General features: G+C 40.4%; 1 protein-coding gene and 1 non-coding gene across 2 annotated transcripts; both read left to right on the top strand.

The window, feature by feature from the left end:
• The first annotated feature begins 5,386 nt into the window (after positions 1-5,386).
• cyp24a1 (cytochrome P450, family 24, subfamily A, polypeptide 1) lies at positions 5,387-12,589 on the top strand. Its single transcript, XM_020585712.1, has 12 exons — positions 5,387-5,868; positions 6,034-6,224; positions 6,338-6,431; positions 6,513-6,606; positions 7,091-7,182; positions 7,525-7,636; positions 9,285-9,430; positions 9,567-9,733; positions 10,457-10,535; positions 10,994-11,191; positions 11,352-11,463; positions 12,178-12,589. The coding sequence occupies exons 1-11, from the start codon at positions 5,620-5,622 to the stop codon at positions 11,460-11,462; spliced, it is 1,533 nt and encodes a 510-aa protein (XP_020441368.1). The 5' UTR covers positions 5,387-5,619; the 3' UTR covers position 11,463; positions 12,178-12,589.
• A 1,710-nt stretch (positions 12,590-14,299) lies between these two features.
• Positions 14,300-14,371, top strand: trnad-guc (transfer RNA aspartic acid (anticodon GUC)). Its single transcript has one exon. It is a non-coding gene; the product is annotated as a tRNA-Asp (tRNA).
• Positions 14,372-15,494: the final 1,123 nt, after the last annotated feature.

The following is a 15,494-nucleotide window of genomic DNA, read 5'->3' as shown; positions in this document are numbered from 1 at the left end:
CTGTCACTGCAGTATCCATGACTTCACCCATTTAGTACAGTTTCTTTTTGTTTTTCACCTCCATAACCTCCTGTCTTCTTTCATAACCAAAGGGCCAAGGGCAGAGAACGGCACAGTTATTTGCAACTTCTTATCAGACATATGCTTGATTAGAAGCAGCAATAAACAGCAGCTGTTGTGAATGAGAGCTGCTTTGTTTACAGCTTGTATGTCCACGTTCTGGATGAATGTGGTGGACCGACTAACACTATCACCAAGGCAATGCTGCTAGCATACTTAAAAATCCACATCTGGTCTGTGGGCCGTTACCTCAGATTTAAAGTGAAGGTCTTCACTCCTGCTACTAAACATGCTGTATTAGTCTATACATCTCAAAATAGGAGTATGCCTCTGGGACGTTTTAATGTATGTTTAACAAATAATCATTTCATGGAAACTGTCAAGTCGAATTTTCCCACTAGTTCATTGAGTTCACTGACCTTTGTTAACTGTACTCTCTCTAGTTCTCTTCAGTTATACTCACCTAACTAATCTAATCTCATCAAAATTTATGACATGATACTAAAATCACACAGATACTGAATTTTCAATGAGCTCTTCTCAGTTTCTTTTTAATAGGAATGAAATTTCTGACCTCATATGCAACTTTGCTGGTGCTTAGTGCTGCCTTTGTTTCCTTTGTTTCCTATTTACCGTAAATGCACTATTTTTCCTTGTTGTCTTATGGAAGCACATTGAAAGCCACTGTACCGAAGTCAAATTTATTGGCCACTAAAGCTGATTCTGAAGCCTCTGGCCTCACTTCTGCCCCAGCGCTCACCATTCCTTCAGCTTGTTGCTGTCTGTGAGGAGGGGGGTGAGTCCTCCACCATCCAGGGAATCCTGAACCAGACAATAAAAACAGCCTTTCCCCTCCACGGTGCTGAATGCAGCCAGGAGGAGTCTCGGTTTATGGGAGGAGGTCAGAGGGTTCATGCAGATCTTCTTCCTTACGAGCTGCAGCTACAGCCCTTCTCAGTCATCTTTATCAATAGGAATGACCTACTTTCAGGCCAGAGTCAATAATCTATAGGCTGTTGTGAGACTCATCAAATAAACAAAACCTTGTCTGTTAGTGCTACAAATCTTTATGTTTCATGACGTTAACATTGGTTTGATGTCAAGTTACAGTATGTAATGTGCAATGAAGGCCACACAGAATATATAACAAATCAGGATGCGCTGAAAAACTCAGGGGTGAAAGGCTGAATGACAGAAAACATCGTTTAACAGTGAGGAGAAATCTTTTGCCTATGTGGTCCCGGTACCCGTAACACCTACACTGTTGACACTATTTAGGAACATCTCTATCAAATATGCAAGAGTCTCTGCCATATCGGGGTGCTCTTTTACCATTACTCCTTCACTGTTTACATATTTCCATTTTTAGAGTAATTGCTGGATTTTAGGGGAGGGGGCACCTCATAATCTAAAGTCCAAAAGTGGGATGATGTGACTGAATGAAGCATTTCCATCTCTACTATGGCTCCCAGCTAATCTCCTTGTCTGTGGCTTCTAGGAGCATGGCAGTCTCTCACATGTGTTTGTGCTTGCATGTGCATCTCTGTGTGCATGCCGGACTGGATCCCCTCTGCCTGCGCCTGCAACCCTGTATAAGGGAGTAGCCTCCAACCTATCAACAAACTCACTGACCTGTAAGTCGTCTTAGACACGAGTGAGTTTGAGTCATAAGGTTTGCTTGTCCTGCGTGCTGATGACGCCACCACTGCCTGAGAAGGTCAGCTGCCCCCTCTCTCGGTTCATCACTTATCTCTCTCTACAAAGTCCCCACTGATTTGAGTGTTAGTAACAGAAAACTGTGTAAATAGTAATCAAAGTGATTCCAGAAGATGAGACAAGCTGAGTGTTAGTGGGTTAAGAATCTACCATTACCATTTAGATGCAGCAAGGAAGAATTAAACAAATAAAGAGCATTATCAAGTTATTATTGTGTGTTTGAACTGTGAAACACTTTTTTCTCATCAAATCTTGCTTTTTTAAATTAATATCTCTAATGCCAGACTTGTTGATCTGAACAGAACTGATTAAAAGGATTTTTATTGTTTCACTATTGTACAGATGTTGATCCATACCATATTGTTTGCCTTCCTTTTTGGATTAGACTCTATGCAAGTATTTAATTATGTAGTCCACTATATGTTCCCTGTATGGGTACAATCACTCCCCTTTGTGTTTTGTTTCTGCACCATGACCAAACTAATTTGGAAAATGAAGTAAAACGTAGTTACAAAAAAGGAAAAAGTCAATTAAATTAGTTGTGTTTACCTGTGTAATAGAGTTAGGATTTTTATTTTAATAAATTCCACAACTGCAATTTCTTGTAAAATGAATAATGTCTCCATAAACTGTCTTAAAAATCTTATTTGTTCATACGCACCAAAGGCAACAGAGATTCTGCTTGATTTCTGATGACACTGGATGCAGATATTTAATTTGGAAGTTGCATGAGTTCTGTCTTTTTTAAGTATTTTGTGCCTTTACTGTACCTTCACCAAACTAGACAGAAAAATGAAATGAAAGACAAAAGGTTCCAAAAAAGAAAATCATTTCCCACATTCACCAGTAAAATGCAATTGTGATTTTTTTTTCATTCTAAATTGCAGTTTCTATAAAAGTGATTAGCAAATAATTGGTCATACAAACTAAAACCAACAGTGTTTCTTGTATTTCAGATTTTTTTTTACAATATGAAATTATCAAAAGTGACTGAGGACATTGATGAAGTAACTGTAAAAATATATTTATTGCAATCAAACCTTAAGTAACGTACTCTATACAAGGTCATAGAGGAGAGTATTGCGTAGTACTATTTGCCTACAGAGAACATCACATGAAAACATGTTTTCTCTATGACTTGCACCAGTGCCAGCTCTCGGCGACACTGCCAGTACAGACTGGGACATTGCAAGGTTGATGTCCTGAAATGAAACCTTGCTCAACAACCTACTGCTCTCACCTTTTTTTAAGGTAATAACACCAAATGAATGTACATTTACTCTTCAAATATGGCCATGTCTGATGTTCACCGGTGCGTTTTTAAAATGTTACTCTTTAGCTTTAGTAATATTAGATACTTGTAGTTCCATTTAAATTTTAATTCAGTTCAGTAATGGTGATAAAGAAAGGTTCATATTTTTAGTTATATACGTCTGAATAACTTGTATATTTACTGCCATGACCAAGCTTCATGGAGCTGATCAGTTTTTGTTCTAACTGTTTAACAGCAAAGAGGTGTTTATTCAAATATGCTCATTTTGGAAGATGTAGTTTGCACGACTGTTGAACTGTACTGCACTGTATCTGATATTTAGCCTAGCCTCACTCACATAAACCAGATGGACAACGGAATCAAAACACCTGTCAGTATTTTAACCTGTGCAAAAATCAAAGAAAGGAATGAATGAAAACACCCAGAAAGGATAAATCTCCAGTCACAAGAGTGACTATGGGACAGATAAGTAAATGTTCAGAGAAGCCTGAAGTCACGCCACAGACTAACAACATTATACACTCAAAATGATTGGCTCAGACAGGACACGATGTTCTTGTTCTACTTCTATTATCTGCTGCATTGAGCTGGTTTCCCCACACTTGTATATATAAAATGCGTCAATCCGGCCTTTTTCTTTCAGAGAAAGGTTCTTTTCCTTTAAGAGCTGTGACAAAGATTAAACACTCCTTTAACTTTTATGAAGATTCATAAAATCATATAACCTATCTCTAATATAATGAATTTTAATGTTCACCCACACTCCACTAAGAAATAATCCCACAATAAGAAAATTCAACTTTTTGTTTTACACTTTGGTTTTGTGTAGACCAAGAGAACAAAATGGGATCTGGGTGTTTTTGGACAAAGCCAGGCCAGCTGTTACCTTGTTTTTCAGACTGGCTGCTGGCTGTGTGAAAGTGGTATTGATCTTCTCCTTTAACTCTCAGCAAGGAAGCAAATCCTGGGAGTGTATTTTCTTCAAATTATTCTAACAAGGGAGTGAAGCTGAAACAGCTGACAAAAATACACAATGCAAACATGCTTTAGACGGATACTGCAGGTCTGTCAGACATTCAGACATGTCCAGAGTTTGAGAGAGATAGAAAGAGCCAGTCAGTCTTGTGTGTGTTTGAAGGTGTGTGTGTCTTTTTTGGGGGGGAATGGAGGGGTGGTAGATGTGTTTGTGTTACCTGGGGAGGCTCTGGCAACCCCCAACATATAGCAAACATTGGTTCAAGGTTGTTTTGATGCCACCAAGAGCCTGTGGCATTTACAGGGTAACAACACCAGACCTGGCAGCACGGTGGCACAGTGGTTAGCGTTGCCTCACAGCGAGACGGTTCTGGGTTCGGGCCCCACCTGGGACCTTTCTGTGTGGAGTTTACATGTTCTCCCCGTGCTTGCGTGGGTTCTCTCCGGGTACTCCGGCTTCCTCCCACAGTCCAAAGCCATGCCGCTTAGGTTGATTGGTGTCTCTAAATTGCCCATAGGAGTGTGTGTGTGTGTGTGGTTGTTTGTCTATGTGTTAGCCCTGCAATGGATTGGCGACCTGTCCAGGGTGTACCCCGCCTTCGCCCGATTGCTGGCCGGGATTGGCTCCGGCCACCCCTGTGACCCCGTTCAGGGACTAAGCGGTAGAAAATGAATGAATGAACACCAGACCCCTGTACATGTTATTTAAGCCATGCCAACTCTGAGGGGGCGGCCTGTGTGTGTACGCGCATGCGTGCTTTGAGAGAGAGGCATTCACCTGCAGGTAAACCCATCACCTCATCTAAACTGTCCAAAAATAAAAATCTGTCAAACAATAAATTAGAAGCTTGTTTCAAGTCAAACTATGGAGCTGCCTGCTTTCCTGATGTGTTATACTCACAAATTTCTGGGAAGCTCAAATCTGATGTCAAACATTCCAGAAGGATCTCGAAACCTTTGAATAAAATTAAAAATGAGTGACATGTTTGACAGGACGATTAAAGTTTCCACAATAACAGGGCAGCAACCTGCCAAACTCATTTCTTTTTTAAATTGTTTAATATCTAGGCTATAATTATAATAAACATTGAAAAATGAGAATTTCATTGAAAATGCTCAGACTATCAAGCCCCCCACCCCCACCACTTCACAACGAACACACACACCCTAAACACAAACAAAGCAAACACTCGCACACTCCTGTAATCTGTCAAATATTTGCCCACGGTGCAGATGTGTGGCAGTAGTATTTGCTTTGCCAAAGTTTCGGTTCTTCCAATCGCGGATCGCTCTGAAACAAGGTTCAAGCACACGCTCCGTTGTGATTGTGTTTATTTATGGGGGGGGGCACTTCCTCGGTCTATCTAGGGTAATACGATCCCTCAGATCCTTAAATGAATAGTGGGCTCGACGGCCAACACAATGCAGGATCGGCCCCTGATTGGTTCGGTGCAAGACAAGAATAAACACCGAGGGGACAGCTACTGTATATATTGCGCTAAGATGTGACACTTCCAAGAAACGAGAAACTCCCAAGATAATAGCTGGGCTGAGAGAGCAAACATTAGTTTATTAAACAAGCTACAGATTTGAGGATGAGGGCACAGATCCAGAAAGTTCCTCAGATAGTTCAGCTGCTGAAAAAGAAGTCTGTGGGGCTGCAGCACTTCAAGCCAACATCCTCAGTGTGCGTCCTGGAGGAGAAGGATGCTGCGGAGGCTGTGCGGTGCCCTCACAGAGCGCGCAGTCTAGACGCGATTCCAGGACCCACCAACTGGCCCCTGCTCGGCAGTCTGGTTGAGCTCCTGAGGAGAGGAGGTCTGACAAGGCAACATGAGGCGCTGGTACGGTGAAATTCCTTTTTTTCCTAGTTGTCAGTGTTTATGAGGGGAATAGTCTGTTTTTTAAGTAATGCCACAGCAAAAATTATTTTGAAAGAATGAACAAAAATGTTTTGAAATGCATATCTGGTTTCTCTGAGTGATATCTCACTAACTAAATATTGTCAGGTTGATTACCACAAGAAATTCGGCAAGATTTTTCGGATGAAGCTGGGCTCCTTTGAGTCGGTGCACATTGGCGCACCTTGCTTGCTGGAGGCGCTCTACAGGAAGGAGGGAAGTTACCCTCAGAGACTAGAGATCAAACCGTGGAAAGCATACAGAGACATGAGAAACGAGGCCTACGGACTCCTCATTCTGTAAGTTGGCTTTTGATTTCTCGCTTATTTATACTGAAAATAAGCGCAGTTCGACAGGACAGAGGGAAATGTTTTATGTTAAAGCTCAGTGAATGAAACTGAAACTGTTGCAGGGAGGGAAAAGACTGGCAGAGAGTGAGGAGCGCTTTTCAGCAGAAACTCATGAAACCGACAGAGGTGGTGAAGCTCGATGGTAAAATAAACGAGGTGAGACTAATACACAAAACCTAATCACAACTGGTTTTTGGTTCGTGACCTGTGACTGATACGTTTTGTCTGCAAAAACAGGTGCTGGTGGATTTCGTTGACAGAGTTGGAAAAATAAACGCAAACGGGAAGATTGAAGACTTGTACTTTGAACTAAATAAATGGTCATTTGAGAGTAAGTCCAGCTAATTTCATTGACTTATATTAATCTACTCGACTGAATGTTTCGCATAGAATTATGTATTAAAAAAGCAGTAAAAGTATTAAATAGCAGTCACAACTTTCTAATGTCCCCACCAGTTGTCTTTAAGACTATTTGTCTGAAACCCACAGATTTAGAATCTGAAGTGAAAGATAAGCAGAAAATCTTTAAAGCTGAGAAGCTGGAATAAAAGAATGTTTGGCATTTATGCTTAAAAATGCCTTAAATATTGTCTAGCAAATTTCCAGTCAACTAATTGATTAGTTAACTAATCATTTCAGCTCTACTATTCATTTATTTTGTCTCTTTATGCAATGTTATTTTTGTGACCTTTTTACATTAAAAATACATAATAAACTAATTTATATGTATATAGACATTATACATTGAAAATGAAATGACGTTCAAATGAAATGTCTTACTGATTTAGCTCACACTGGCTTTTCTTGTCATTCAGCCATTTGCCTCATCCTCTATGACAAAAGATTTGGTCTGTTGCAAGAGAAAGTCAATGAGGAAGCCATGAACTTCATCACAGCTGTGAAAACAGTGAGTACGCCTTTTATTTCTCTCGTAGCAGCAGAGGACACATGTGATGATCTCTAAGACACAGAGTCTGACAGAGACTGTGTAGTTCATCAGGTTCACCTCAGCTGAGGTCAGTCTGAACTATAACCAGCGGTGCAGCAGTTCAGACTGACACTCGTTGTATTTACTGGGATTTACTGGGCCGCCCACTATCAGCCACACTCAGAGATGATAAGTGGAGGCTTACAAAGGTCTCACAGGACAGTGGGGCCAACACCAAACAAGACTTTAAAAATGATTGCATTAAAGATTTTCAGTGAGAGTGATGAGTCGATGTAACAACTAATATGCTTCTCTTTGTAGATGATGAGCACGTTTGGCATCATGATGGTCACGCCGGTGGAGCTCCACAAGAGCCTCAACACCAAAATATGGCAGGACCACACAGCAGCGTGGGATCGTATTTTTAGCACAGGTACAAACACGGGCACAGCATGATTAAATTGCACTCCTCAGTGACATAAAAAACCAGCTTGAAATGATAAATCAAGAACAGAAGGAGAGCGGGAGTGAGAATCGGGTGCCTCAGCACTTTGTTTACTTGGCACACTGGGCAAATGGCAGCCTGAGTTGTAGTAAACTACATGACCTGAGAGAGAGGACTGCCAAATATTTGTACTAGTAGGAGGTGGGGGTGAGACATAAGATGATACCAGTTGTGCTGTTTATTTGACTACAACCTCTGTTTCACAAACATATAAATACACACTCCTGACATTTGGTGACAACCTTTTCAACACAAAAATACTTGTAGGAAGTGTGAGTAAGTGAGATAATTTTATAATTTGTTCAGAGGCATAGACAGAAATCGCATTTTGGGTGGGCCAGTTCAAAAGTGGATAGGCCTTCTTTTCCTCTAAAAACTCCATGTTCAACCAGCAGGTCATAACCTATCAAGGCTTCACACAACAGTGTAAACAAAAACCTGTCTTTTTTAGCAGCCTAAAATTTATTTGCAACAGCAACAGGTGAGCTGTATAGTCCTTACAGCACGGCGCTGGGCAGAAGATCACCTGAAACTCTAAATCAGGACTGGTGTGACACCTTGCAGTTCATGCACTGGCATAACCATATAATTGATGTTTTAATTACACAGTGGCATTTAAACAAACATAATCAACAGAGCATGTTAATTAAGACAAATGTCTCTCATGCACTACCGCCATTGTTTTGTCAGTATCACGGCCAGCTCACAAAAAAACATAAATACACAAACAGCTGTTAACACATTTCAGCAGTAAAGGGAAGTCCAAGGTGAAAAAGAAATCACCCTGTCAAGCATTGTTTGAATTAAGAGAGCACACACTCCCTCATGTCTACGTACAATGCAACCTGGTTGAAACTCTAAAATTTAGATTTTGTACAAGAACCAATTACCCCACTAACAGTAGGCTAAGAGCAACATTAATATTAGACAACATGACTGAGGTACCTGTGGTGATTAATTAAGTGAAAGGAACTGCCCCTTACCTGTGCGGACTGGGAGGTGTAGGAAGTAGATGTTTAACACTGAACTCTCAGTCCCGTGATGAAGCTCGGCCGGGCAGGCCAGGGAACAATGTGGGTGGGCCAGTGCTGAACAGGGATCGTTACTGGCCGTGCCTCTGAATTTGTTTACTGTGTTTTTGAAAACAGCAGATTGTCAGTCACTCACTTCTTGTATTGTGTCATTTATATGACGCTCAGCTCAAATAAACTTATGTCTCAGTATGACTTAGATCATACTGATCTTTAAAAGCAGAAATGTAGTTTTACACATTATGTGCATGTTTTACAGTGTCAGAAATGCCAATAAAAAATTCACAGAGCTGGAAAAGAAAGATTAAAATCACTGTTTCATCAAGTCAAAAACCCAAAGATTTGTATACTTTTGATCAGTACCTACTGAATACAATGTAAATGGTTCAACGTTAATATGGACACGTTTTTACAGAAGTGTTTATAACTAGTGTATTCCTCCTAAATGGAAGCTTGTGCAACTGCAAATCACAACTAATCAAATGTGAGTTTTAGCTGAACACCAAACAGTATGTTTATATCTTCACTGTTTTGTGTTTCCCCAGCTAAAGTCTACATAGACAAGAAGTTGAAGAGGAACGCCTGCAGAGCTCCTGATGACCCAATCGGTGACATCTTACAAAACAGCTGCCTCTCTAAGAAGGAGCTGTATGCAGCCATCACAGAGCTACAGATCGGAGGAGTTGAGACAGTGAGTAGTATGCTATGCTAAAAAGATACAAATTAGATTTACAGGATTAGGCTGACGTGTACATGTAGAATAAGTGACATCTCCTCTCTTCCTCCCTCTCTCACCCTCTGTGTTACACCCTGTTTTCGATTCTCAGACCGCCAACAGTATGCTGTGGTTTATTTTCAACCTGTCACGTAACCCTGGCGCCCAGAGGAAGCTGCTGGAGGAGATTAGAGAGGTGGTGCCTCCCGACCAGGATCCGTGTGGACAGCACATCAAGAGCATGCCCTACCTCAAGGCCTGCCTCAAGGAGTCTATGAGGTAATTCATTGTGGTTTTACCTCTTGCAGCGTTCACTTTTTTTTTGTTGTAACTTTCTCAATTATGGTCCCCATTTGTGACCAAAAGCTGCCATGGGAACCTTCTCTGCCAGAGCTCGCTCACTTTAGCTGTAAAACAGAGCAGTAACATGTCAGCAACACCTTGTGGGAGAGTCTTGGCTTGTGCAGTGAATGCAAAGGCAGAGTACGTGCAAATAGGAAGTAGGCTGACAGGCAGGTAGGCCGTTCAGTAATTTTGCTTGAGTTGAAAATTACCTGTCAGCCTTTTTTCAGGCCTGCTGCTGCCATAGACTTTTTTCTCTATGTTGTCAGTGCATTTAATGTATTTATTGTCATCATAATGAAAAATTAAATTCAAGAAATGTAACAAAAAATGCTTCTGAAAAGAATCATCAACAATAACTTTAAGAATTAAATTTCTTATGCCTTCTTATGCTAACTTTGGCCATGTTCTTTATTTACCAACCTGCGGCCCCTCATAAACATCTACCACATGGTCATTATCACTACCTGCCCCTTCTAAGGGGCACCCTCTTATTTAAGGAAAATATCATCACCGCATCACCCAGGGAATGTGTATAATTATATCCCACATCTTCTTGCACTGTGGAAAACATAAGTGTATGTTTAACAACTTGTCTTTACTGTACTGTACCATCACTGACGCCATGTTCCCATGTGCTTTTTTCTCAATTTCTTCCAGGTTATCGCCATCAGTTCCATTCACCAGCAGGACCTTGGACGAAGACACCGTGTTGGGAGATTATGCCATTCCCAAAGGAGTAAGTGGCTTAGTTCTTAGCTGCTGTACACCTGACATGAGAGGATTATGTTGTATTAATTTACATTTTATTGATGCCTGGATGGAGCATCTCTAATAGTGTCTGCAATTCGGCAGTAATAATGTCTTTATTGTTTATTCTCGTATATTTTCCATGTCATTGTATCCTATTTATTTGATCAAATTTTTATTTATTTTAACTCAATTTAAAATGGTTTGTTTTTATTATTTTTGTTTTACTTAATACCATTTTTCTGCCTTATTTTTTTTATTTATCTGTAATGCAATGTGAATGGCAGAATGTTTGACTAATTCACTTACTGACATATTGGGCTATTGAGTTGTAATATATGTTACAATTTATTTTGTTTATCTTAACTTAAACATGAGCAACTCTCTATGTGTGATTTTTTTAGTTATGAAACCAACAGTTTATTTCTCATTTTCCTCCATTTACAGACAGTTTTAATGATAAACAGCCATGCAATCAGCTCCAATGAGGAATACTTTGATGACGGGAAGCAGTTCAAGCCTGAGCGCTGGCTGCGGGAGAATTACACCATCAACCCATTTGCCCATGTTCCCTTTGGCATTGGAAAGAGGATGTGCATTGGCCGGCGCCTGGCAGAGCTGCAGCTGCAACTGGCCATGTGCTGGGTAAGATCAGATGAAGTTCAGCTCAACTCACTTCAGTTCAGTCAAACTGAGTTATCAATCACATTAAACCAGTGTATGAATGGTTCAACTGGGACTTATAAAGATCCAGACTCTGCCGTCACTGACTGTTAAAATCCAGTTCCGCTTGTCTCTCTTATAGCTGGTCAGAGACTTTGAGATTGTGGCCACAGATAATGAGCCTCTCGATGTAATACATTCAGGACTTTTGGTTCCCAACAGAGAACTGCCGGTTGCCTTCATCAGGAGATGAGGTAGGAAGAAAACCTGGATTTTTTTTATCTCTATATTTAATTTTTTGTCTTTACAGAAAAGTTTGACAAAGGTTTGTGAAATACACTTTTTCTCTTTCTTGCCAAAAGTTAGGTGAGAAGATTCATGGTGTCTTTACAGCCAAGAACAGTCCAAAACATAACACCCCCAAAACTGCAAATTATCACTTTTATACTTAAACCACACTTGAGCAGTGTGTGAACTGTTTAATTAACTAAATTAGATACAACATGTACATTTGACATTTAGAGGTGCTGCAAATTTTGTGGCTTTTGGCCAGAGTCATGCTAGTTGTTTCCCCCTGTTTCCAGTCTTTCTGCTAAGCTAAGCTAACTGCCTGATACCTGTTGCTTCATATCTAGCCTACAGAACTGAAAGTGATATCAATATTTTCATCTAACTCTCAAAATAAAAGTGATTAAGTGTATTTCCAAAAGTATTTTATATATAAACTTTATTGTCCACATTGTGGAAAATCATCACTGTGGAAATATCAGACTTATATGAACTATTTAAATCTGGTATTTCTGATAAATATCAGATTCCGTATCAGACTTAGGCTTGAAAATAAGTCTGATATTTCTTTCTTGAGTTCTATCTGCCTCATTCACTGTAACCACTGAAAGTTATCAAGACTGTGTTGACACTAATTGTTTTTTTACACACTAATTGTTTTGCCTCACCTGTCCTCTCAGGTGCCATATTCAGCTCTTCAGGATGCAGTGACAGAAAGATGATACCTCTGTTGCCATGGCCTCAATGGTCCAGTGACTCCCTGTATTGCTGCTCTGTAAATAGAACAAAAGGACAGAACAATTATTATATATGTAATCCTACCATAAATACCTCAAACCTATTTAAAACTATTACTAATGACTATTAATGACTGACCAAAATGCCAGTTGTTGTAAATTGAAGGCAGCTGTCCTCAAATCTTAATTTAATGTTCTCACCTCAGATGTGTATATAGGTGTCAAAGTATTATTTTTCTGCTTTTCCTTGTTTAATAACCTGCATATAAAGGTCAACATAAAATACATGTTTATTTTTCTTTATGTATATAAAGTGCTATAATATTATTGTAATAACATACATGGTTGTATGTAGAGATATTTTATTCACTGACAACGCTACATTAATAAATGTGTTAAAGAAAAACAACCTGTGTTTATTTTTCAAACCTGTGCATTGCTATAAAAGTTGAGAAACTCTGTTTTTCTAACTAAGCTTTTGGACCAGCTGTGCTTTGGCTTGGTACTGGATTATTACAGGCCAAATCTGCAGTCATGGTGACTATTGCTGGGAACAACACTTTGATCTTGTTATTAGCATTAACAGTATGCATGTGCTAGAATTTAACAGTCACTGAGCCTTTAGCTGGGATTAAACTCAAAACCCCTGATTTATAAGAGCAGTAGTTTAATCACTACAGAGCCAGTCTTCACCAAGGCTTTCTATATGTGTGCGTGTCATCCATTCAAGATACAGTACCATACAATTAAGTAATTTATTATGTGATAAATGAAGTAAAAGGTAGCATAGTGATGCAGTGATTAGCTCTGTTGCCTCTCAGCAAGAATGTTCTGGGTTCGAGCCAATGCCTTTCTATGTGGAGTTTCCATGTTCTCCCCGTGCTTGCGTGGGTTCACTCTGGGTTCCTTCCATAGTCCAAAAACATCATGCAGCTTAGCTTGATTTGTGACTCTAAATTTCCCATATGTGTGTGTGCAGCAATATAATAAAAGAATAAAACAGAGAATGTATGCTGCATGGGAGCAGCATGTGCAGCAGTCAACAGTCAATGTGCAATTATGCATGTGCAAACTGACAATGTAAACAGTACAGGTCGACAGTACATGACGTATTTCCTGTAATAAACTCCTCAGCTGTTTAGTAGTCTGATGGCAGAGGGAAAGAAAGAGTTTTTCAGTCTAGTGGTCCTGCATTTCACACTTCTGAACCTCCGACCAGAGGACAGAGAAGTGAACAGTCCGTGCTGGGGGTGGGTGGGATCTTTGAGGATGGAGGCAGCTTTCCTATGCACCCTGCGGTGGTAAATGCTCTGCAGAGAGGGCAGTGGAGTCCTGGTGAGCTTCTCCACAGTCTTTACTATTCTCTGCAGGTGCTTGCGGTTCATAGCAGTAGTGCTGCCATACCAGACAGTGATGCAGCTGGTCAAGATGCTCTCAATGATGCAGCTGTAGAAGTTGCTGAGGATCCTAGGCGACATGTCAAACCTCCTCAGCCTCCTCAGGAAGTACAGGCACCGTTGGGCCTTCTTGACCAGCTGTGTGGTGTTAAGTGTCCAAGAGAGGTCCTCACTGATGTGGACGCCCAGGTATTTGAAGCTGCTCACCCTCTCTACTTCGAGCCCCCGGATGAACAGCGGCTGATGAGATCTCCTCTCTTTCCTCATGTCCACTATCATCTCCTTCATCTTGTCCGTGTTGAGGCTGAGATTATTGTCCTTGCACCATGACACCAGACTGGCCACCTCCCTCCTGTAGGCTGCTTCGTCCCCGCCAGTGATGCGACCTATCACTGCGGTGTCATCCGAGAGCTTCAGGATGATGTTGTCTTTGTGGGAGGCGACACAGTCGTCAAATGGCATCCTAACTCTTGTTAGGATAAGTAAATTAAATGACATTACAGAAATACAGTTTTAATTTAAGTATTATAACGATGTAGAAAGTACTGAAGGTGACTGACCAATATTCACCTGTCTTGTAGTCAGAAATCTTATTGAGAAATGTCTCACATCTCTATTGTCTAGATGCCACAACACCCAAATACTGTATACAAAGCACCAAAGTCAGCTCCTCGTTAGTATAGTGGTGAGTATCCCCGCCTGTCACGCGGGAGACCGGGGTTCAATTCCCCGACGGGGAGTTAGCTGTTTTCAAAAATTTCCCCACTGTGGGATCAATAGAGTATCTAAAGTACCTACCTACCTGATAAAATTTTTAAATTTGGTTGAACTCACCCTTTAATGCAACAGAACTTGGATGAAGATGGGACTTGCACACTACCGCCATTCAGTGGCCAACAGCTGCCTGCACCTACTTTTATAACATCTTAAAATAGGTTTAATAAAATCACAAATAAGAACATTTAACTAGATAATTGATTCAAATATAGGAAATATTACACAACATTTAAGTCAGAGCATACAACAAACATACTAACTGCACAAATAATAATGTGCATATGACATAAAAGACCAGTAAAAAAAAAAAAATAAATATTACTACAAGGAATCAGGAAAGAAAAAGTCTCCTAATGGTCATAGGATTGGTTCCATTAGCAATTTTTGAAATTGAGACTTAATCATAGTGTATGTATTCAGTGTTCTGATGGTGGAGTGGGCCTCTATGATTTGATATCAATACAATTTACCAGGCAGAGCAGACTACTGTATATTTAGCCTCTAGTACTCTATATTTAATTATATGTACGATCGCCCTACTTGACTCACACAGGTGGAAATGAGGTCTGTGTTTGGAGGTTGTGTGAGCTGCGCTCTCTCTCTCTCTCACACACACACACACACACACACACACACACACACACACACACACACACACACACACACACACACACACACACGCTGTGTTTTCATTCCTTGTGAAGACTTTACATTGACTTACATTCTTTTCCTGTAGACTTATCCTAAACTTAACCATAAGCACTAGTCATCTAACCCTGACCCTAACACCTAACCTTAAACCCGGTTGCCACCCTAAAATTCAGTCCCCACAATGGGAGTGTGTTAACAGGTTTGGTTCCCCATAATGTAAGCAATACAAAGGCACGCACACACTTGTACTTCTATCTTTGTGAGGACACTCATCATCCCTTACACTAACCTTAACCATCAGAACTAAATGCCTACCCCCAACCCTAATCTGCTGTAAACCTAATTCTAGCCTGAAACCTAAAACCAAGTCTTAACCATCGAAAAGCAGTTTCACTATATAGCAAGTACAAGAACACACACCCACGCACACACAGA

Source organism: Monopterus albus, unplaced genomic scaffold (assembly GCF_001952655.1).
Source record: "Monopterus albus unplaced genomic scaffold, M_albus_1.0 scaffold1.1, whole genome shotgun sequence".
Taxonomy (NCBI): domain Eukaryota; kingdom Metazoa; phylum Chordata; class Actinopteri; order Synbranchiformes; family Synbranchidae; genus Monopterus; species Monopterus albus.
This window is presented reverse-complemented; position numbering and strand designations above follow the sequence as displayed.